The sequence below is a fragment of the Emys orbicularis genome, chromosome 3, assembly GCF_028017835.1.
Source record: "Emys orbicularis isolate rEmyOrb1 chromosome 3, rEmyOrb1.hap1, whole genome shotgun sequence".
In the NCBI taxonomy this organism is placed as follows: Eukaryota; Metazoa; Chordata; order Testudines; family Emydidae; genus Emys; species Emys orbicularis.
In genome coordinates, this window is record NC_088685.1 from 211498874 (window position 1) to 211522493 (window position 23620).

The 23620-nt window shown below is 40.0% G+C and overlaps 1 protein-coding gene across 1 annotated transcript in view; it reads left to right on the forward strand.

Moving 5' to 3' along the window:
- CFAP61 (cilia and flagella associated protein 61) overlaps positions 1 to 23620 on the forward strand; it is a 180899-nt gene that overhangs the window by 85850 nt on the left and 71429 nt on the right. The window contains exon 19 of the mRNA XM_065401500.1: positions 22386 to 22484. Within this exon, the coding sequence (XP_065257572.1) occupies positions 22386 to 22484 (99 nt within the window). The remainder of the gene's footprint in view (positions 1 to 22385; positions 22485 to 23620) is intronic.

The following is a 23620-nucleotide window of genomic DNA, read 5'->3' on the forward strand; positions in this document are numbered from 1 at the left end:
AGCATCACATTTTACATATTTTTATATTAATGTAGTATAAGCTTAACAAAGCTAAGTTTTAATTTTCATATCAGCAGTTGATAAAGAAAGTCTCCTGGTCAATGCAGAGACCTTTTAATATAATTTAATTTAATATATTCACAATTTTCTACCATTGTTTGCAAAGGTTACATGTACTAAAAATAACTAGATTGAATCAATTTATAACCCCCCTAATCCTTAAAAGAGGAAGTAGTTTTCTCCTCATTTTTCTTCCTACTTAATTATTTTACATTAGTAGTCACCATAGAAACACACAAATATAATTCACTTACCTGCATAACAGTCATTACAACTAGATTTTAGAAGTGATTTCAACTTGATTGAGACTGAGGAAATATATTTTTCATTAAATACTGAATTATATCTACTTGTTTGAAAGATGTACAAAACTGCCTCTTGGTGCTATTGTATTGTAATATTAAATGTGGCAGTCACACTGTAGTTTGTGGAAAATCCATTTGAGGCAGAGTACTCCAGTTATTTTTCTAGGACATTCAGTGCTTTCACTGTTTGAACAGGGCAGATTCTAGCATCAGTTCTTATCATCCGAATGTAAAAATGTGCTCTGTAGCCCATCCTCCCAAATGCTGAAGTATATTTTGTATGATATTATTTTATTAGAAAATGCTTTTTAAATCCCTCATTTTCACTCATGGAGTGAATATCGGGAGTTTGTAGGAACACCCTACGAACTCCTGGAATTGCCATACTGAATCAGACCAGTGGTCCTTCTAAATCTGTGTCCTGTCTGACAGGGGGCAGTACCAGCTGCTTCAGGGAATCCTATAGTCATAGTGGACTATTATACCCTCCAGGAAAGCTTCTTTCTAACACCCCTTCCTTCAGCAAGTGGTTGGTTCATGCCCTGAAATATGAGGGTTTATAGCCCTAATGTTTTACCCCAGTGAATGTGAGTGCAGCGGTTCTTATTTTCCATGTGCCATTATCCAAATAAATGACTCCTGCTCCTTTTTCCTGAGTTCAGTCTTCTGCTTTATATGTTAGTTTTAGCTCAACAATAATTTTAGTTTAGTCTACAAACGAGTGAGAATTTTTTTCTTCAAGAATTGACCAAAAAGGGCACAACTGTCAATTACTCCTAGGCAGTTACACAGGAGAGTGAGGGTGTATAAGCCCCACCTTCATCAGCTGCATAGCCTTCCCTGATTGTGAGTCCACATGCAGGCGTGAAAGCAGGCTTCACACAGCCACTACACCCCATCCCTAATCAAATGTGTGCGAAGGGGCAAAAGAGAGGAAGCAAGCAGAGCCTTGGTTCTGCCCCATAAATTCATCAGCCAGCAGAGCTGAACTAGTGGGGGGGTGAGAGGGGAGTGAGTAGCACCATAAATTGCTACAGTAATTAACTTCCCTGCAGGAGCAAAGACAAGCAGGGAAGGAATTGTGACTCCCGCAATTCATACCCAGGGCTCCTCCTGGCCAGTGCGATTATATGCTTCTCCTTACACAAAGACAGGAGTTAGGGCACTATCTAGGATTAAGACAAGGTAGTGCAACATCACACCTTTTGTTAAACCAGCACAATGTTTGCATGTACACCAGCCCTAAAGCAGAGGCAGCAGCCTAACAATGCTCTTTTTGTGGAGAAGCAGTTCAACCCAGCAACATGTCAGTCCCTATTGTTCTCCCGGCTCCAAACTATCTCATTGGTGCTCTTGCCTACCGTTTGTTGTAGAATGTCAGAAGAAAAGACGATTTTGGATTGAATCAAACTAAAGAAGTGCCAGGGACAGATTTTTAAAAGATGGACTTTTTTTTGCATTGAATTACTTAGTCTTAGAACAAGAAGCAATAACAAGAAAAAGAGTTTGATCAGACATCAAGTAAAAATATATAATCTTACATTCTCAGTGTTGTGAACATCAAGTTATAAAAAAAAAATTGTGTCAGGACCCCCAAAAACTATGCGATTGGCTTAAAAGTAATTAGATTTTTAAACTAATAAGTATTGGGTTATTTTTATTTGCCTTCTGGTTTTTGAGCTTTTAGAGCTCATGTTTTTAAGCTTTTGTCTACAACCATGAGTTCTAGAAATGTTCTTTTTTGTTTTGTTTTTAAATGAAAGCTGAGATTCTGATTACACAATTCCGGGAGCTGAGGTTTTAAGAAAAATACCAAATACCATGGAACTTGTGACCAAACCTGGACAGTTGGAAACTGTGCATTTTTTGGAAGTTTGGGGTATACGGAATGCAAGATCTGGTTCTACCTGAATTTATTTTAGTGTGTGATCCTTGAAATGTTTCCTGTTATGGACCTATAGTCATATTGGAATAAATATACCTGCTTCCACTTATGTCACTGGATATTGAAATATCTACTATAATTATTAAAAAAATTACTGCAGTGAACTTAATGTACTGGTCATGTGCATTATAAAATTTTAAATTGCTCTTAACTTCCTCATTTCAAACTTGGTAAATTATGCATTCCTTACTGAGACATACTGGCATATACATGCTAAATTTAAAGTTATAAAACAAAGCCATATTTGAATTATTCAGCTGCAAAAAACAGCACCTGTAAGTATTTTTCAAGTGTGAATTCTGTTTTTAAAAGTACATAGTTCACAGTTTTAAAAAAAAGACCTTGAAGCTGAGATCAAGCATGAGAAATACCAACCTGAGTTAAATATTTGATTTGAGAAAATTATGAGCAACTGGAAACTGGGTATAGAATGAAAAAGACATCTCTGAAAAAAAATCCTAGTTCCCCATCTCTGAGTACTTGATTTGTTGTTTTTCATTTATTCTAGTTTTCCACAAACATTTAGTGTCAGACGGTGTTTAAGAATGGCAGTTACAATAGCAAAGTTAGGCCAGGGAAGAAGATAATTCATGTTATGTCATTTTTAGTTTATTCCAGCATATGATTCACTGAACAGCATGCTAACTAGACACTCTGACAACAGTTGATTAGAGTTTGGCTACAAGATCCCAGAAAGTTTCCTCACGGCAGTATCTTGTCATTGGTTCCAGTACAATGAACCAATTAGCTTTTTATCCATCTCTTTGCATATAGGTGGGGGAAGTGTTATTGTGTCCTCATTATGGAAAAAGTCCCTTTTAATCCATGATTTTAAAATCTTGTTAATCCAACATCTGGTGTAAACAATGACTTATTCTCTGAACTCTATATATGTAAATGTACTATACACATAACAAATAAGAGATTGCTGAGATCACAAAATGTAATACGAAGACACAGAATAGAACATATTTTGGCACTTAAAGGATCATAGTCTTAAAGTTTATTTCAGTAAAACGTTGAATCTGGTCTTAAAATTAGATGGTCTCACTAGTTTGCTAAATCCCCGATTTCCTGTCAAGAAATCTGCTTCCCTCTGAAGGTATCTAAGAATAGCTTAGAAATACTAGTTTTATTTTTCTTTTTTTAAAGCACTATTTGCAACAGACCAACTACAACTCCTGTTATCTGGCAGCACGCTATTACACAATATCCTGCACATCTGTCCTGTTTGGCAATAGCGAGCATAATGCTTGCTGTTTAATTAGGCTTTTTATCTTTACATTTGTCTGAGAACATCTGAAGCTTTCCATGTTGCCTGTCACTAATTAGTTGACTAATTAAATAGTTAGTGCTTACTTGCTGATCACAGAGCTAACATGTAATGAAGGGTTTAGTGATCTTTATTGTTTTATTCTATCTGTCTTTGCCACATGAGTTGATATATGTATGCTTCCTTTTGACTGCTTTTTTTTTTCATACCAAGGCAAATGCAAAACAATGTTGTAGTCTACCATGTGTTCAATGTCACTGGGCCTGCATCATTCAGACATTGTTGCCTTCCATCATTTCTAGTGAATAGAGATCAAGTTGTGACAGAGATAAATAGGATAGGTCATATCTTGCCTTGTTGTTAAATCAGTGTCACAATGGATACTGTCAGTGACTGATACTAGCATAACCTATAGGGAAGGCTATGAGTCAAGATCATCTTTCCTAGCAATCATTTGACTTTATTCTGCCAAAAATAATTCTGAACTATTACAGCCATATTATTATTTTATAATGAAATGGCTTGTTTTAAGTCTATTTTCAAGTCAAAAACAAGAATATTTCTATTTTAAGCATTTGCCATTTTAAACATATTGTGCAAACACCAGGCTGGAACCAAGCATTCTGGCATGCTTTGTATTTGTATATATTTGTAGGTGTTGCTTTTTATTTTTATTTTTAAACTATATTTAGGGCAAAGAATATTATACATCACAAAGGACCTGTTGCAATGTCCAAAGGAATCAATGAGAAGAAATGTTGATACTTTAATTCTGAAAAAAAAAAAGCTGGGTGACAAAGCATGATGATAGCACGAACAGCTCATTATGGAGCTTTGTATCTGAGTGCCTTGGAGTTTGTCGTCATCTGGACAATGCCGTTGAGAATAAAGAAGGATCATTCAAACTGCATCACAATCCATTTATATTTTCAATTTCTTTGTTTAAGTGGTACTGGAAATCACTGCTTTTCAGTTCTGTTCATGATTATTTTTCATTGTTTAAAGAATAGGGTGACCAGATGTCCCATTTTTATAGGGACAGTCCCGTTTTGGGGGACTTTTTCTTATATAGGCGCCTATTACCTCCCACCCCCGTCCCGTTTTTTCACAGTTGCTATCTGGTCACCCTATTAAAGAAGCGTGCTTTGGAAAAGAGATTTTTCTACCCATCATTGAGATGTGACTATTGGGATGTTCAAAACAGGCTGTCAGCTGCCCATTGGGGTTTGTTGGTTTGTTTGTTGTTTTTTGAAGTACAGTGGAATTTGCCAGTTGAAATGTGAGATAGCTGGCTGGTTATGCTAGTAACTCTGCCCTCTGGTGTAACACAGGATTTGATTCTTGCTTACACATTTTTTAACATTAATGTGTAGACTTTGTATGACAAATTAAGACATTTGTTTGAAGGTATTTGCTTATTTATTATTTTATTTTTGGATGCTTCTTGCAATGCCTTTTAGAGATCACTTTTGGGGCATAATTACCCCCTGCACCCTATGTTTCTGCAGTGCAAAGAGGAATACTATGGGTGCAATTTATGTTGAAATGGGATTTGGGAGGTGCACAAGGAGTGGTAATGTAACTGCGTGGTATGTTCCCACAGCAACATAACTGTGAACAGCATCTATACACCAACCAGATGTGTGATTTCAGTAGTATGCGAAACAGAAGGCATGGCCTGCTGGAGGGAGAGGAGTTGGAGGGCAGCCTTTGTAGTCAGTATGTTCTCCTTGTAAAGAGGTGGGTGTACCATGACCTAATGTTACTCTCCATCATGGAGCTCCTCTGCCTCCAGGGGAGCCAATGCCAGCCTAGCAACTGTGCTTGGGATGTTGGAAGAACCAAAAGCGCAGCTGCTACATGATATAGCCTTTTATTTTATTTAAAGTGAATTTTGTAATGTGGTATTACACCACCGTGGGTTTGGCTCTGGTGGCTACAGTGTCCAGCTTAACCGAGTGAAAGTCACCTCTGCTACTTGCTTCAGAGTTGGAGTCTCTAGGAACATATAAAGACCAAGGATAGTGACCACACATACATTCACCAGTACAAAGTCTAGTCTATTTTACTAGTTTTATTAAAGTTACAATTAAAGTTATGATTACCCAAGCATATAGAAATTCTATACAGACCTATGCACAAGCTACAAATATAGTTATACTCACATCCTTAACAATAGTTAGGGTCTGATAGGTCTCCCATGGCTTGATCATCAGTAGAGGAATGGTTCCTGCAGGAGTCTCCCATAGGGAGCTCAGTTTTCCCGTTCTGGGCATCCCCTTTTTATAATGTGATTCTGTCTATACCTACGTTCTGCGCATGTCCATAAAAGTGTCAACCCTCTTTTCTCTTATTGGTCTGTGTCCCCTGGAAACTTAAGGGACCCCAATTTTCTATAGGCTGTGTAAGTTCCCTTTATTCTCATTAACATTGATGCACAACCTGTATCCCATGGTTAAGACACATGTCTGAGACACACGTGCCTTTACAGCATTTTTATGATCTAATATTAATCTTCTGGGTAATTTTGTGCAGTATTACCACTTGGTACCTCTTTTCCCATAAACTTAGGGCACTAGGTTATTTCTCGGTCATTGGCTTACGTCATCATTTCTTGCCTCCAAGGCCTAAAATAGTTTAAGCTAAAGTCTTGCAGGCCTCAACCTACGGGTTCTTGCATTTCAGCTTGTCTTACTCATGTCTAATACTTGGTTCCTGTAAATACTGATCAATCTTATACTTCTGTAATCCTACAAAGTAACTCTAATTAGCATACAATTAATATATATAATAGAACATTGATTAATCATAACATCACACAATAAATGGATAATAAACTAAAATCATTGGCTACAATGTGGATGTTCTGAGATCAGGGGTTTTGGCCCTAGTTTTTCTCTGGATCTTCAGCTAGCCATGGCCCCTTCCCTTACACAGCTGCCCGCTTTACAACAGGACAAGATAGCACCTTGGTGGCTGCAAAAAATCACACAACTTTGTGAGAAATGCTCTCTTTCTGTGTGGACGATGTCTGGGGAACGTCTGGCCCTGGGTCAACAGGGAGAACAAGCATGTAGGACTGAATCTAAAGCCAATGGGAGTCTTTCTACTGACTTCATGCTTTGGATCAGGCCCGTACTTTTCCTCTCACTCAAGAGCAATACATTCAGTATTTGTGCCAAGCGATGGGGAGCATTTCAGAATATTAGATCCTGTCTTGTAACAACACTAAAAAGGATTCAAATTAAGCATTGAGGTTGCAAAAATTGATTTGCGGCATAAGGAAATAGGCCATAGTATTAAAAATGCCATGTTAAAGAGCTAGAATTTGCACTGGATGTTACTCACTGAAACATTGGGAGCCAGTCTTTTGCCACATTCATACAGCAACAACAGAATAGTAGCAGACAAGAAACTCAAACACACTCCTGATGTCCTTTCCTAATCTGCAGCTTCTCAGGGCCTTATTTGCAGAAGCCAGTATTAGTAAGCATTGTACCTCACCAGTGATTTTAACTGCTACGTTCCAGGTGGTTATATCTAACAAAATCAAGTATACTGTTCCCAAGGTGGTCATATACATTGAGCAAGGGTAGAACGGCCGGGCCCAGTAGCTCACAGGTTCTGATTAGGGTTTGAGGATAGATAGCATAGCTCCCTGCCAGATGGTGAATTGATTGCAAAGACTGAGCAAAACCAGTTCTGTTATTAATAAATAAATAAACCTTGCAACATTTTTGACCAGCTCTAGCACGGAAACATCTGGGGAAAGGAAGTTTGAGATTTTGACACCAAAATAGCCCTCAATAAGGAGAAGTCATTTTGTGTGTTCTGGTGAAGATAGGTTTTGATCAAATTCTAAACGTTTGAAAATTGCATTTTGTACTTGTTCAGTAAATTCTGCGTGGGAGTATTTCTCTTGTAAACTGTGCAGCTAAGGAAGTTCATAATGTGTGTGTCTGCCTGAATAATTTAGCTGCACATCTTCCCCACATGAGCTGAGACAAGATCTTTTGTAAGGTACCCTGCTCTGTCAGACAAACTTACAAGTGGTTCTCTCCTGTGGATTGTTATGGACTAGAAGATCTTGAAAATACCACAAACCCTAAGTGAAGGGTGGTCTATACCTGTGCTTGCCAGGAGGAGATCAGGGACCAAATTATACCTCAGAATTATAATTTGGTCCCTGCTTATTCCTTGCTCCAGGAGGGGGGTAAACTGGATCAGCCCTATAATGGGTGTAGCTTACTTCTGTCAATGTGTTTAGGAGCGGAGACAAGGCTCCAAACATCTCCTCTCCCTGCCCACTTACCTATACAGGACCCTGCATCAGCAATACTTTCCCCATCCCACACACAGACCAGCAATTCAGGTAGCTGGCATCTTACCCCACCTTATCCCAGCACAGGCAGGTAACCCAGCTCTTACTTGAGGTAAAGGAAGAGAGAGGGAAGAGAAAGTGCTATTAGTCAAGCTTCATGTCTAAGTTGGTTGTAGTAATGCGTGGTCCCTCAGTTTGCCTCTATTGTTGTCTGTGTTTTTTTCCTTTATACTTACACTCTGGGGGGTTTATTGGTATGCATGGAGAAACAATACAGATATTCTTTAAAAATATTGACAAGATGCTAGGCAAAACGATGATGTTGAGAAGAGGGTTTCAGGAGAGCCAAGGGGCAGAAGGGTTGGGTGTTGAAGATACATGGGTTGATCAGGGTTTAGACGTCATGTTGTTTGGAAATGAAGAAGACAAAACAGAATAAAAAGAGAACTAATTGAATTATGGGGAAACAGTCAAAGATGGAGGTTGGAGCAGTGTGTGTGTGAAGGAATCCATTATGGAGGAGAAAGCAGAGTTGAAATTAGAGACCATGGAGTTGACACAGATGAGGAATGGAAAGAAGGAGCTGAGAGTTGCAGAGAAGTTAGATAAATCTACTGGAGAGCATGAAAGCAATGAGAGGGGAGGGTTATTCAAGGAGATGAAATGGAGATCGGGGAGGGAGTTTGAAGATAGAAACTGGAAAGATTAAGTGTCTGGCAAAGACTAGGTCAGGAGAAGGGCTGAGATGGGGAGTTGGCCCAAAGCTAGCCATCAAATGAACAAAATGAAAAGAAGTGAAAAGGAGAAGTCAGACTAGTGAGTATTATGGGAATTTAAATTGTCTGGGATAAGGGCAGGGATGGCGCAGATTAAAAAAAAAAGTCAACCATTAAAGTTAGGCGAGCTCAGGGAGTCTGGGGAAGGGAGCTGCTACTCAGAGGAAGGGAGGGAGGAGAACTGAATGGAATGAAGTTAGAGGAGGAGAAAGGAGTAGGATGTGACAGGAGGAGAGGACCACCTTTGAGTGAGGATGATTAAGAGGAGTGATCACCAAAGAGGAAAGAAGCATCCCAAGCAGAGTCAGAGGAGAGAGCCAGGTTTTAGAGCGGGAGGAAAGAAGCAGGAAATAATTTGTGGATCAAAATGAATTTATTGGAGATGTAGCAGGAGTTAAAGGGGTATCAGGAGGAGAGAGGGGGAGCACAGATTATAGGAATAATCTTAGCCGAGAGAGAATCTGTGGGGCACGTATGAAGTCTGGAGTGAGGGGTCATTCTGTTGCTCCCCTGGCATTCAGGGAGGTAAAGCTGCAAGACAGGGAGAGAGAGGAGCCCTTATAGCTTCCTTGAGGAGAGTCAGTCATAGGTCAAAGTGAAAATTCCTTGGCTTTTTGGAAGTAAAATGAAGGAGACACAGTGACTGCTTAATGGGCTGGTGCTGCATGGTGCTTTGCTTATTCTGTCTGTGGGGTACAGCATCTGTCAGAGGGTTGAGGAAGAATGTCATTAGCTGGCTGGAAATTTTCCAACTGAAAGTTTTTCTGTCAGTAAATGCCACTTTTTTGACTAAATTTTCTTTTGAAAAAAATGAAATGAAGTGTTGTGATGATGTTCGATCCGTTTTGATGTTATTGGAACAAAATGTTTTTATTTTTTGTTTTGAAAGACTTTGTTCTAAAAAAAATTTTAAGTCAGAATGGAACAAAAGTCTTGATTTTTATCAAAATGAAACATTCGACCAGCTCAAAATGAATTTTTTTTAAATATTGTTTTGTGGGAAAATTTGTTTTATTTGGAACAAAACCAAATTTTAAAATGTTGGATTTTCCCATAGAACAGAAAAAGTTTTGACCACCTCTAGCCTCCAGAGCTGGGAAGGTATGTTCCTCTGCTGATATAGCCTACAATCGGCTGATGGCTATGGGGAGCCTGGGAAAGATAAGGGATGAAAACCTGGTCCCACTGAAACTCTCATTGACGTCAGTGGGGCCAGGATTTTATCTAAAGTGTCTGCTACTAAGAAGCCCTGTGGAGCAACTGACAGCTAGAGTCATTTTTAGTCCTGGTGCTGCAACTCCGATGGAGAGGGAACTGTCGAGGAAAAGCCAGTAATGATTGCTGAGAAGTTTTACAGAGAATGCAGCAAATTCTGGTTTTGAATTATTCAGACAAAATCTTTGAGAACCATTATGTATGCTTGATCCAACTGAGCATACTTCTATACCTGGGAATCCTATTAATTAAAAATTCCACTAGGACAAAAAAATGTACTTAAGGTCACTTCCTGGAGTCCTGTCTTGAAAGGGTCCTGATAAAAACTCCACTACAATGCTTCTCTTCACCAAAGCCATTTCAGATGTCGTGGCATTTTTTTCTCCAGTGTTGGTCCAATGGAGAATTGGTTTATCTTGGAGAACTCTTAATTAAAAATGTATAACTTCTTGATGGATATCTGTGTATCAGTTCTTAAGTAGGAATCCTGTTTTGAAAATCTAAGTTGATGTACATATGTAGTTTCTTGTCTGCCAATACATTTTTTGGAAGTCATTGTTCACACAATGATCTCTTCTGCTTCCTCCTTAGTTGGCACTCTCACTTAGAGCATAGTAAACAAGAAAGTCTGACCTCAGGTGTGGGGCCTTCATGATGTTTGGTATGACATCCTTTCCACACAGAGAGAATATTGTGCATTATTTTCCCATGACTCCTCATACTTATAAAATCATAGAAATGTAGGGTTGGAAGGGACCTCAAGAGGTCATCAAGTACATCCCATTGCGCTGAGGCAGGACCAAGCAAGCTTAGACCATCCCTGATAGGTGTTTGTCTAACCTGTTCTTAAGAACCTCCAATAGTAGGGATTCCATAGCCTCCCTTGGAAGCCTATTCCAGAACTTAACTACTCTTATAGCCAGAAATTTTTTCCTAATATCTAACTTAAATCTCCCTTGCTACAGAATAAATGCATTACTTCTTCTCCTACCTTCAGTGGACATGGAGAACAGTTGATCACTGTCCTCTTTATAACCGCCCTTAACATATTTGAAGATCATTATCAGATGCCCCATCAGTCTTCCTTTCTCAAGACTAAATATGCCCAGTTTTTTAACCTTTCCTCATAGGTCAGATTTTCTAAACTTCTTTATTACTTTTGTTTCTCTCCTCTATACTCTCCCCAGTTTATCCACATCTTTCCTAAGTGTGGTACCCAGAATTGGATACAGTACTCCAGCTGAGGCTTCACCTGCCTGTGCTGAGTAGAGCGGGACAGTTACCTCCCATGTCTTACACATAAACCAGAATGATGTTAGCCTTTTTCGCAACTGCATCACATTGTTGACTCATATTCAACTAGAACTAGATCCACTAGAACTTCCAGATCCTTTTCAGATGTACTATCACCTAGATAGTTATTCCCCATTTTGTACTTGTGCATTTGATGTTTCCTTCCTAAGTACTTTGCTCTTATCTTTACTGAATTTCATCTTGTTGATTTCAAATCAATTCTCAAATTTGTCAAGGTTGTTTTGAGTTCTAATCCTGTCCTTCAAAGTGCTTGTAATCCCTCACAGCTTGTTGTCATCCACAAATTTTATAAGCGTACTCTGCACTTAATTATCCAGGTCATTAATGAAAATATGGAATAGTAGCAGGTACCCAGGAGTGACCCTTGCAGGATCCCACTATAGATGCTCTCCCAGCTTGACTACGAACCATTGGTAACTACTCTGTGAGTATGGGTCTTTCAATCAGTTTTGTACTCACCTTATAGTAATTTCAGCTAGCCCATGTTTCTGTAATTTGCTTGTGACAGTATCACGTGGGAGTGTGTCAAAAGCCCTACAAAAATCGAGATATGTCACATCTGTTGATTCCCTCCCTATCCACTAGGCCAGTAACCCTGTCAAAGAAGGAAATTAAGTTGTTTGGCATGATTTGTTCTTGACAAATTCATGTTGGCTATTCCTTATAACCCTGTAATCATCTAGATGCTTACCAATTGATTGTTTAATTTGTTCCAGTAACTATCCATTTACTGAAGTTAGGCTGACTGATCTATAATTTCTCTGGTCCTCTTTGTTCCCTTTTTTAAAGATAGGTACACCTCTACCCCGATATAACGCGACCTGATATAACACGAATTCGGATATAACGCGGTAAAGCAGCGCACCGGGTGGGCGGGGCTGCGTGCTCCAGCGGATCAAAGCAAGTTCGATATAACGCGGTTTCACCTATAGCGCGGTAAGATTTTTTGACTCCCGAGGACAGCGTTATATCGGGGTAGAGGTGTAATATGTTTTTCCTTCTTCACTCCTCTGGGGCCTCAGCTGTCCTCCATGAGTTCTCAAAGATAATTGCTAACAGTTCAGAGATTGGTTCAACTAGTCTCGTAAGTGTCCTAGGATGAATTTCATCAGGCCCTGCTGACTTGAATACATCTAACTTATCTAAATAGTCTTTAACCTGGTCTTTCCCTATTTGGCTTTCATTTCTTTCTTCTTGTTGTTAATATTATTTGTGTTGTTTGTCTGGTCATCGTTAACATTTTTAGTGAAGACTGAAGCAAAACTGGCATTAAACACCTCAGCCTTCTTGATGTGATCAGTTATTAACTCTCCTTCCCCTATAAGTAGAGGACCTACACTTGTCTTCATCCTTTTCTTGTTCCTAATGTATTTAAAGAACAACTTCTTCTTCCCTTTTATGTCCCTTGCCAGGTGTAACTCATTTTGTGACCTAGGCTTTCTGATTTTGTCCCTACATGCTTGTGTTATTCTTTTTGTTCTCCTTCCTAATAATTTGTCCATGTTTCCACTTTTTATAGGATTCCTTTTTGATTTTTCAGGCCATTAAAGAGCTCTTGATGAAGCCATATTGGCCTCTTAATAGCTTTCCTTTGCATCTGGATAGTTTTACATTGTGCCTTTAATATTGTCTCCTTGAGAAACCACCAGCTCTCCTGAACTCCTTTATCTCTTAGATTTTCTTCCCATGAGACCTTGTCTACCATTCTCTGGATTTATTAGTCTGCTTTTTCAAGTCCATTGTCTTATTCTGCTGCTCTTATTCCTTCCTTTCCTTAGAATCATGAAGTCTATCATTTCATCATTTTCACCCAAATTGCTTTCCACCATCAGGTTTGCAACCAATTCCTCCCTGTTTGTCAGAATCAAGTCTAAAATGGCCGTCCTTCTGGTTCCTTCCTCCATTTTCTGGAGAAAAAAAAAGTTGTCCTCTATACATTCTAAGAACTAATTGGAAATTTTGCATTTTGCCATATTACTGTTCCAACAGATGTCTGAGTAATGAAAGTCCCCCATTACTACCACTCTTGTGTTTTGTATATTTCTGTTATTTGATCTAGAAATGCCTCATCCACCTTCTCTTCCTGATTTAGTGATCTGTAGTAAACCCATATCATGACATCAACCCAATTTTCCCCCTTTTATCTTTACCCAAAGACTTTCAACTGGTCTGCCTCTCACCTCCTTTTGGACCTCAGAACAAGTGTATTTATTCTTGATGTATAATGCAATACTTACTTACTTTTTCCCCTGCCCATCCTTCCTGATCCCCTGTATATCAATGTTCTGGTAATGAGAACATGATCTTATGTTGATTCTTATATGCCAGAAAAGAATGCTGGTACCTGAACAATGGGAGAAAAAGAAAGGTGTGTAACTGACTTCAGCTCTGGCTGGCAAAGCAACAAGTCACAAGGCAGCAAGTGGCCAAGAAATTAATTAAGATAATTTATAGTATCATAACATAGTTAACATGTCGAGAAAGGTGCACTGAGTGAAGGCCACTGTGCCAGATTTTAATTGAAAATTAAAGTGATTTCATTTATCTGTCATATAATGTATGTACAGATTAGATTTTCCCCATTTCCACAACCTAGGGAGGTTGTGGAATCTCCATCATTGGGGATTTTTAAGAACAGGTTGGACAAACACCTATCAGGGATGGTCTCGATAATACTTAGTCCTGCCTTGAGTGCAGGGGACTGGACTAGATGACCTCTCAAGGACCCTTCCAGTTCTATGATTCTATGATTATTATCAGCTACCCTTGTTATACTGTAGCATTTGCTTCTCTAGTTTTAAATACTGCTCAAACTGGCAATTTCTACAATTTTTTTAGAACTGTCTCGAGCTTTCATATTTAGAACCACTTTTATGAGATCAGGTTAGAGTACAATGGAATTCAAGTTGTCTGTGCCTTTGACTTAGTACGTCATATAACACCAAATATTAAGGTTGTTATTTAAATACTATGCTTACAGGAGACCAGCACATCGGATAACCTTTTTTTATTATTCTGAGACTGTATTACTTCCTAGTACAATTTTGTCATTTACTTTAAACTACTGGAAAAGCTGCACAGGTGTGTAATATTTAGGTTCAAGAAAATGAAATGGAAACATTTAGATCCATGTGGGCTACTGCTCTTTACTTTGTGTTAAAAGGCAATTTGTCTATTTATTTGTTCAAATGAGAGGTTTAATGAAAGCAGTTAATTAAATGGCTTGCTTAGACAGTTTTTGCTAAAAACAGCAAAAGCTAAGGAAGAATAATCTGGTAGATTTGCAAATAGCTCTTGCCAAGATACCTGTAAGTAATATACTAATTTATTTTTTTTGCTTGCTTCTTTTATTAGCCTCACAATAAATTGGCAATGAGACCCTTTTTTATTTCAAGAACAAGGATGTTTAGGCCTTCTTTTGTAGATGTCCTCTAGAACCGTGCAATGAAACTCAATACCTTTTACTTATTTCCCTAGATACTCTAATCCCTCCCTGCTTGACAAGTATCTTTAGCTGTTCTTCCCTTTTGTATCCACAGCAACATGAATCCCTGCAGGAATTATTTGCTTCTAAATTGCAGGTGCACTTGTGTAATGTTTCATTGGTTTGAGCTCTTAACTTGAAGACTTGTTCACAAAATGGTGACCTCTCCTTTTACAGCACTTGATGTTGGGCATTGTTTATATATATTAAAAGCATATAAGCCACTCTGTTTCCTAATATGCAGTACCTGTTTTTCAGTATCTGTTGTTGTTTTTCAGTTATCAGGAGCTTGCTTTTAGACTGGCAGTGAGGAACTAAAGCCAGAATGTATGAGCCATTCTTTCATCGGCTTAGAAATAAAACTATATAAAAAGAACCCCAAATGTATTGATGGAAAGTATAATGATACTCAGCAGTGTCATTGGCCAGTATTTTCAAACCTGGCTGCTTTCGCATAAATCTGTATTCCAGCACCTGATTTTCATAGATGTTGAGCACCTGCAGCCCCCATTGACTTGTCAGGCTAATTATATTTAGGTGCCTATATATGGATTTAAGAGCCTAACTTTTGGTGCACAGGGTAAAATTTTCCAAAGCACCTTTGTCACTTAGGCATTTTTGAAAATGGGATTTATGCACCTGAGTTACTGACAGCCAGTTTTCTAAAGCTATTTGGGCCCTTATAACAGCAAATAAGGGCCTAACAGGATTTTCACAAACACCAATCTGCATCTTCAGGTGCCTAAATACCCTTTAAAAATCTGGCCCTTTGGCACTTTTGGAAATGTCACCCACAGACTTGAACATTTTGGCCACTACATTTATGAAATTGACATAATTTCCATTATTGGGGGTTCATAACTTGGCTCGAAGAGATACTTTGGACTCTTGACATACAAAATCTTATTTTAGATATTTAAAAAAAGATGTATTTTACTAATCAGTGTTAAAGAAGGGCAAATAATACAAAAATGTTTACTGGGTTTTCATGCTTTCTATATGACCCTATAACTTAAAAATAGCCTTCTATTTAAAATGACATTGCTCTTATGATTAGTGTGATAAATAAATTCCTTTTGGAACACAGGAGTTGCCATGTTGGAGCTCTCTAGTGGTCAGTCTAATCCAACCTCCTGGTCTGGTCTCCAGCTATGAATTTGTCAGTTCTTACCTAATGCCTGCAGCCTGGACAAGAGCCGGCATCTGGCCTGCCAGCGCCACAGTTACACCCCAGTGACGTTCCTCACCGTCTTCTCTAGTATTGCCCAACCTAAATGTTTTTGTGTCTTCTGCTAATTTTGACATCTCATTCTTCACCTCCTTTTTGAGATCATTAAGAATATGTTAAACTACACCAGTCCTAGTACTGAATCTTGTGGCACTCCACTGCTAACCCTTTGCCAGGTTGAAAACTGGCCATTAATTCCTACTCTGTTTTCTGTCTCTTAGCCAGTTTCTCATCTATGGCAGTACCTTGTCTCTATGAATGTTTACTTCCCTTGATTTCATTTTGTGAGGGATTTTGTAAAAAGTTGTTTTGAAAAACTAAGGGTGGTATTTTCAAAAGCACTCAGCATTGACTTAACTTTGCTCCCATTAAAGTCAGTGGAGTGCATTAACATAAATGAGAGCAGAGTTAAGCCAATGCTTGAGCACTTTTGAAAATCCCAACCAAAATAATTTCAAGTGGTTCTCCCTTATCAGCTTTTTGCTGACATGCTCAAAAATTTCTAATAAATTCAAGAGGCACAGTTTTCCTTTAGAGAATGCAGGCTGCTTTACCCCTTGTTGTATCTTGTTCTTCTAGGTGTTTTAGAATTCTACTTTTAATTATTCTTTCAACCAAATTATCTGATAATGGGGTAAAGCTGACTGGTCTCCAATTCCCATTTTTGTATTTAAAAATAATTAAAATGTCAAAGAATATGAAGGTTTAAACGTGGGACAACATGTCAACTGCTTATTGTAAGGGCTTTCACTGTGCAATTATGTTTTATTATATGCACAGGAAGCGACACCTATCATTAAGACTGCCCAACACTTCCCATCATAAGACCTGGTTTTCCGTTGCTTATAATTAGGGCTCTGTGTCTGTCACAGAGGTTGCGGAAGTCACGGATTCTGTGACTCTCTGTGACCTCTGTGACATCTGCAGCAACCAGTGTGGCTGACCCCGGGGCTGCCCAAGCAGCTAGCCCCAGGGCCAGCTACTCTGGTGGCCCCGGGGACAGCCACACCGGCCGCTACTAGAGTGGCTCCACAGCCAGCTGCTCAGGGAGCCCCACGGCTGACCGCACCGGCCGCTGCTGGAGCTGTTCTGGCGGCAGCCACACTGGCCCTTACTCGGGCGGTCCCTGGGTGGGGACTGCCTGAGCAGCTGCTGGTGTGGCTGGCCCCGGGCACTGCCTGAGCAGCAGTCCTGGGGGCGGCGGAAGCAGTCACAGCTTGGTGGCCCCCCGGCAGTGGTACCATGGATGGCCAGAGCAGCAGCGGGGAGGCGGGCATTGCAGCTGCTGCTAGGGTGGCCCCTGGCAGCTGGTGCCACTGGCCCTGCACTCCCTCCCCCAAGCAATGCCTTCCTCCCAGGGCAATCCCCCAGAGCACCAGCCCCCTGGGGGCCCTCCAGAGCAGCAGCTCCCCCGTGTCTCCCCCCAGCAGAGGCCCCCCAGAACAGCAACCCCCCGGCTAACATTTAGTCTGGGATATTTATAGTACAAATCATGGTCAGGTCATAGGCTGTGATTTTTTGTTTATTGCCCGTGACCTGTCCATGACTTTTATTAAAAATACCCATGACTAAATCGTAGCCTTACTTATAACTTTGCAAAACTTTAACCATTCGTGTTGAGATTTTGTGTTCATTTTCTCTGCCTCAGGCTGAATTGTTCTAGAAAGTTTCTACAAAAAGAGTTCAGCCTTTTCTTAGTACAAGGTTATAGAAAAATACTTTGTTTTGCTCATGTTAATGAAGTAGTTGTAAGAAATTATTTTAGATGATCTAGTGTCTTCATGCCTGGGAGAAGGGTCTTCAGATTTGGCAGGGAGGCCATCCTAGTGTCAGGGATGTGCCTTTCATTGTTCCTGAGAAAAAATGCCCAAATTTGACCAGATTATCAGCCTTTGTAAAATCTCAGTCTGCACATGCTTGTTAGAATCTGGAGGCTAGAATCTCTGAAGATTCCGTCTGTACTGAGCATGCTCCAGCCCCTCACATCTTCTAAGTGTGACTGGACTATAGGTAGGGCCCTACCAAATTCACAATCCATTTTGGTCAATTTCACGATCATAGGATTTTAAAAATCATAAGTTTCATGATTTCAGCTATTTAAATCTGACATTTCAGTGTTGTAATTGTAGGGTCCTGACCCAAAAAGGAGTTGGGGGGGGGGGGTCGCAAGGTTATTGGGGGAGGGGGTTGCAGTACTGCTACCCTTACTTCTGAGCTGCTGCTGGCAGCAGCGCTGCCTTCAGAAATGGGCAGCTGGAGAATGATGGCTGCTGGCCGGGATCCCCGCTCTGAAGGCAGCACCGCCTCCAGCAGCAGCACAGAAGTAAGGATGGCATAGTATAATATTGTCACCCTTACTTCTGTGCTGCTGCCTGCAGAACTGGGCCCTCAGTCAGCAGCCGCCACTCTCCGGCTGCCCCGCTCTGAAGGCAGCAGTGCAGAAGTAAGGGGTAGCATGGTATAGTATTACCACCCTTACTTCTGCGTTGCTGCTGTCAGGGCACTGCCCTCAGAGCCGCTCTCCGGCCACCCAGCTCTGAAGGCAGCGCAGAAGTAAGGGTGGCAATACCACAACCCCCCCTAAAATAACCTTGCGATCCCCCTGCAACTCCCTTTTGGGTCAGGACTCCCAATTTGAGAAACACATGGTTTCCCCCATGAAATCTGTATAGTATAGGATGAAAGCACACAAAAGACCAAATTTCACAGGGGAGAAACCAGATTTCACAGTCCGTCATGCGTTTTTCATGGCCGTGAATTTGGTAGGGCCCTAACTATAGCAAGAGGATGACAGTTTCATGATTAAGTTGAATGCTACCCTGGAGAATTGGATTCTATGTCGACCTCTGCCACAGAGTTCCTGTGTGATGCTAGGCAAGTCACTTAAACCAAAATGTTCATAGTTGCCCAATATGAGACACCTGGGGGCAGATTTGCAGAAGTGCTGAGCACTGACACCTGCAGCCAAACTCAGTTGGAGCTGTGCTTTTGACATATTAAGTGCTATAAAAATGCTATAAAAGTATTCTGAAAATTCAGGTCCCAAGTGTCTCCAATTTGGCCATCAGAATTGGTGAATGTTTTTGAGAATTTGGGCCTTAATCTCTCTCTGAGCTTCAGTTCCCAGACAGTAAAATGGGGATAAAAACACCACCCAATCTCACAAAGGTGTTGTAAAGATAAATTACGTAATGTTTGTGAAGCACTTGGATGTTATGGTTAGAACATCCTAGAAGTGCTGAGGAGGAAATTAATAATATATTTCATTCAGTGCAATGTTGGAATGGATAAGGCGGCCTGGGGCCACACAGTGAGGATAAAAAGAAATATTAAATAACTACACATTTACTGAATGAGATAGGTTTCCTGTAGAAAAATAATATGGGATCATGTAATTAAAGGCAATATCAGAGTGAAAGGGAAAATTAAGCTTTCACAAGCAACCTTAAAACTGTCATTTCCTAACTATTGAGTGCCTGACTTTGCATCCTTAATGTTATTTTAACTTGGTTCTTGTAATGTAATTTAGTATGTACATTACAGTAGCACTCAAGATTGGAGCCCCCGTTGTGCTAGGTGCTGTACAGCATCCATAAAGAAATGGCCCCTCCCCCAAAGTGCTTACAATCAAAGATGATAAGTGATGTATGAAGGGGGCAGAGGGACAGATTTATACATTGAAACATCAGTAATTTGTATATCAGTTTCCAGTTATTGTCCTGATAACTGTATGTAAATTGCCAAGTATCTGAATATTATGGATCTTGACGATTAATGGTATTCATTCACACTCACACCCACAGTAGCAGCTCCAAATGCAGATGGCGTACTGTATGTTTTAAAATGCAGACGAATGGATTGGGTCTGATTTTCATTTACACTAAAGCCACTTTACAACACTCTGAGTATAAAGGGGCCTTAAAGTGGGAGAAAATTATATTTATACCCACTTTAAGGACCTTTTGCACTGTTGTGTAAAATGTCTTTTGTGTAAATGAAAATCAGGCCTATAATCTGTATAAATATATGCACCCTGTTACATTCAGGTTATTTATTACATTGTGCCCAAAGTATGCATGGAGATTTATAGTAGATGATCCATAATCCAGAATTAAACTATTAATATGCATTTATAGAGTGGCAGCCATAACCTTGACATTCCTTGGTTTAAGTATGACCTTTCACTTTGTTTGAATATATTTTTTTAAATGTATGAATAACAAATTAACATTAGTAGATAAAAAGCATACCATTTCCTTGTAGCACTTATATCTATCCATATTTAAGTTGTACAAAGCCTTGAAGATTATAAGGCTTAATCATTCATAATATTTATTTGTTTTTAAATGTCAGATCCAGGTTAGTTTAATATATTGTCGGAGCCCACGTTGTTAATCAAAATGCAGTGGGACAAATTCTCTTGATATGTGTCAAAAAGCACATGCAATTGAGAAAATGGCAGAATCTCTTGGTGCTTAGATTCTGGCCCACACAAATTAATTGCTCTGTGGAACCTGCTGGGGATGGCATCGAAAAATCTGCTGTTCCATTGCCGAACCCTCCTCATTCCAAGAAATCCGTTACAGGAAGTGGATGTACTCTCCTCGTTGCCAGGAATCCGTTACAGGAAGTAGATGTACTCTCCTTGTTGCCAGGAATCCATTACAGGAGGTGGCTAGAGTATTGCAGGCCACAAGGCTCTCTCATGCCACGGTGGCCTCGCTGTCCAGCTATTTTCCTTTGGCGGCTGAGCCACAAACAGCACTGACAAAGTTGGGATAGCCTTATTTCAACCATCCCACCAGCAGGACTGCTTCCTGCCTTTGTCGCATGTCATGTAATGGCACGTTGGGAGGAACCGGTCACTCATGAAAACACTATATCCTGCTTTGGGCAGTGCTCAGCAGGTGTGGGACTCTGCTCTAAGCATAACCTACACATTGTTGCTAAGGGTCTGTCCTTTTCCTAGCATGCACTGAAGCTACGTGAAAGCAGTAATTGTAGTTGTCCACTGATATTCATCAGCTGTCTGAATAACTGCACATTTCCAGCATGCATTGTGTCTGTCTGAATATGCGCTTTGGCCCCAATTCTGCAAACCACTGAAGCACATGTCTAAATCCATTCCTATTCAGCAAAGCCTTTGAAATCAATGGAAGTCGAATGTGTGCTTAAAGTTAACGTTGCTTTGCTAAAACAGGGACTTTATTTCTACTTTGCCTTCTCTTTACTTGCATTATCTTAACTTTGCATGGGTGTGGTGAGCCGTATGTTTACTAGAGAGACAGAAAGATATAGCCTTCATGTTTAAACTCCCACATGAAGATAACACAAGGGTCTTCCTTCTACCGTTGCTGTCTGTTAGCAACGAACAACTTTATTTGTATAAGTGAAGCCTCGGAAGGGTTCCGCTTGAGGGTCTGATGCAGGAATGTCAGCCAGGCCCTCTTACGAAAACATCTGCTGAATCTTAACCTTATCCAAGAATTTGAATTAGCGATCCAGATTGTGGCTGGCACTAATGGAGCTGTACAGGGATTAAAGGGGGAGTAAGCTCATCTTCACTTACCAGCATGGCCTCCCCAAAACTTGGGTTCAGATGTGAGGGAAAGAACAGGAACTGCACCCCTGAGAAGGTGGGCAGGGAGTGGGCACAGCCTTGGCTCCATCCCATCCGTAGTGCCAGCAGGCAAAGCTGAACTGGCACGAGTGAAAGCAATCTGCACCTAGTGACATGTATAACTTCCTAAGGGCGGGGGGGATCAGAGAAGGAATTTTAACTCTGTAGAGCTTTGTTTTCCCCAGAAAATTAGGTCATGTGGGTGGGAGCACTAACTAGAGAAGCTGCAGCGACTGACATGGTATTAACACTCAGGGTTGACAAGGACTATTGTGTTTAACTTCATGCCAGCTACTACAGCTAGCCAACACTATGTCAAACACAACAGCCCTCCTCTACTCAGAGTGCTAAGTCATGCTTAACACTGTGTTCATTACTATGACTCCTCAAGGCCGTTTTCTAACACAACCTAATTAGCAAGTGAAGGCAAGGCCTGAGTCAGTTCCTGCCATGGCGCACTTCTGGGGCAGCATAGATACATGCTTCCTGATACTCAAGTCATTGAGGAAAGGCTCAGTCTAGCTCTAGGATGACTTTCAAGTTAAGTGGTGACTGAAGTAATTTATGCCATATAGCTCTAGGAACACAGATCATAATTATTTTTATTGTATTTCTTATCTGTATTATGATGTAGCCCAGAGATCCCCAATCAGATTCAGGGCCCCATTGTGCTGGATTCTGTACAGCTAAAACAAACTTCTCAGGAATAGAATGGGAAACCCTGTTGGATGTAAACACTAATTATAACAGTACATTTCAGCAAACTCATATTACAAGTATACCTAACTGAACTTCAGCAAACTCATGCTGATCTATGTTTTGCATTTTGTTTTTACTTCTTTAGTCCGCACCTGAAGTTTAACAATCTGACCCTGATTTCAACTCATGGGCTTCCAGGAAAAAATCCACCAGACTCTAAGAACAGAGGATTTTTAATTCACAGGTTTGATTTAATTTCTAAATATTTGTGATAGTTTCAAAGGAAAATATAATACATGTGAATTTTTTTGTGACTTTGTAGTACAATTCAGCATACATATGTACAGAAATGTGTATTTTCCTCAAGTTTTAGCACTTATAATAAGAAACTAAAATACAAACAATCAGAAAAAATAAAAACATAATCAGAAAAACTCTCTAGGTTGGGATTCAACACAGTTCTGTTGTGATCCTCAATCATCGACATACTTTCTCAAAGGCATTCTCCACGTCTCCTGAACTGCCACGCCTTGTGAATATATGTATCCGTACCTACAAGTGATGGAAAGCCATGACACAGAGATTAATTTTGCATGGAGTTTAGAACATCATGAAGTATTGAACATTTTTACCTCTTGCCAGAAGGAATTCCACTGCCAGAGCCTTTCCCTGCTGCCACCCACTGCCAGAGCCTTTCATTGCCACATGTAGTGACACACTGCAGCGTGGACACAGCCTACCTTTCACTAGGGCATGTAGCTACATGTACCCTACACACCCCCATAAGTGTAGGCAACACTTTAGGTCTTTGTCTTCAGGGAGTATGTCAGTACAATGCTAGGTGCCAACCCAACTAATAGGACAAGACAAAGGCAAGGAAGATTTGAATTTAATAGATAACCCACATCCCTATATATAGGTTTCATATGTAAACAAATATTTCCAGTGACATTTACAAAATATCTACATTTATAGAAAATTGTAGTTCAGAACTGTGTAACCAGAGCTAGTTGTTTAATTTGAAAATAGATAAATAATGGATCTGAATTAATTTAATTAAGGAGCAGCTGGAAATTAAAACGATCTTTGGTGGGATTTTAAAAGCTCCTAAGTGATTTTGGAACACAAGTCTCATTGACTGTCAATGACATTTGTGCTTCTAAATCACACGTGTGCTTTTCCAAATCCTACCTCTCTTTAGTATTCACTTTATGGAAAGTCCTTCCTCTTCCCTTCATCCCATTTGTTCATTTCCGTCTCTGATTTGTGTCCTGTCGGAACTTACGGCCAGATTTTCAAGAGCATTGACCATCCAAAACTCTCCTCAAAGTGAATGGCAGATGTGGATGCTGAGAACCTCTGAAAATCTGCACATTAGAT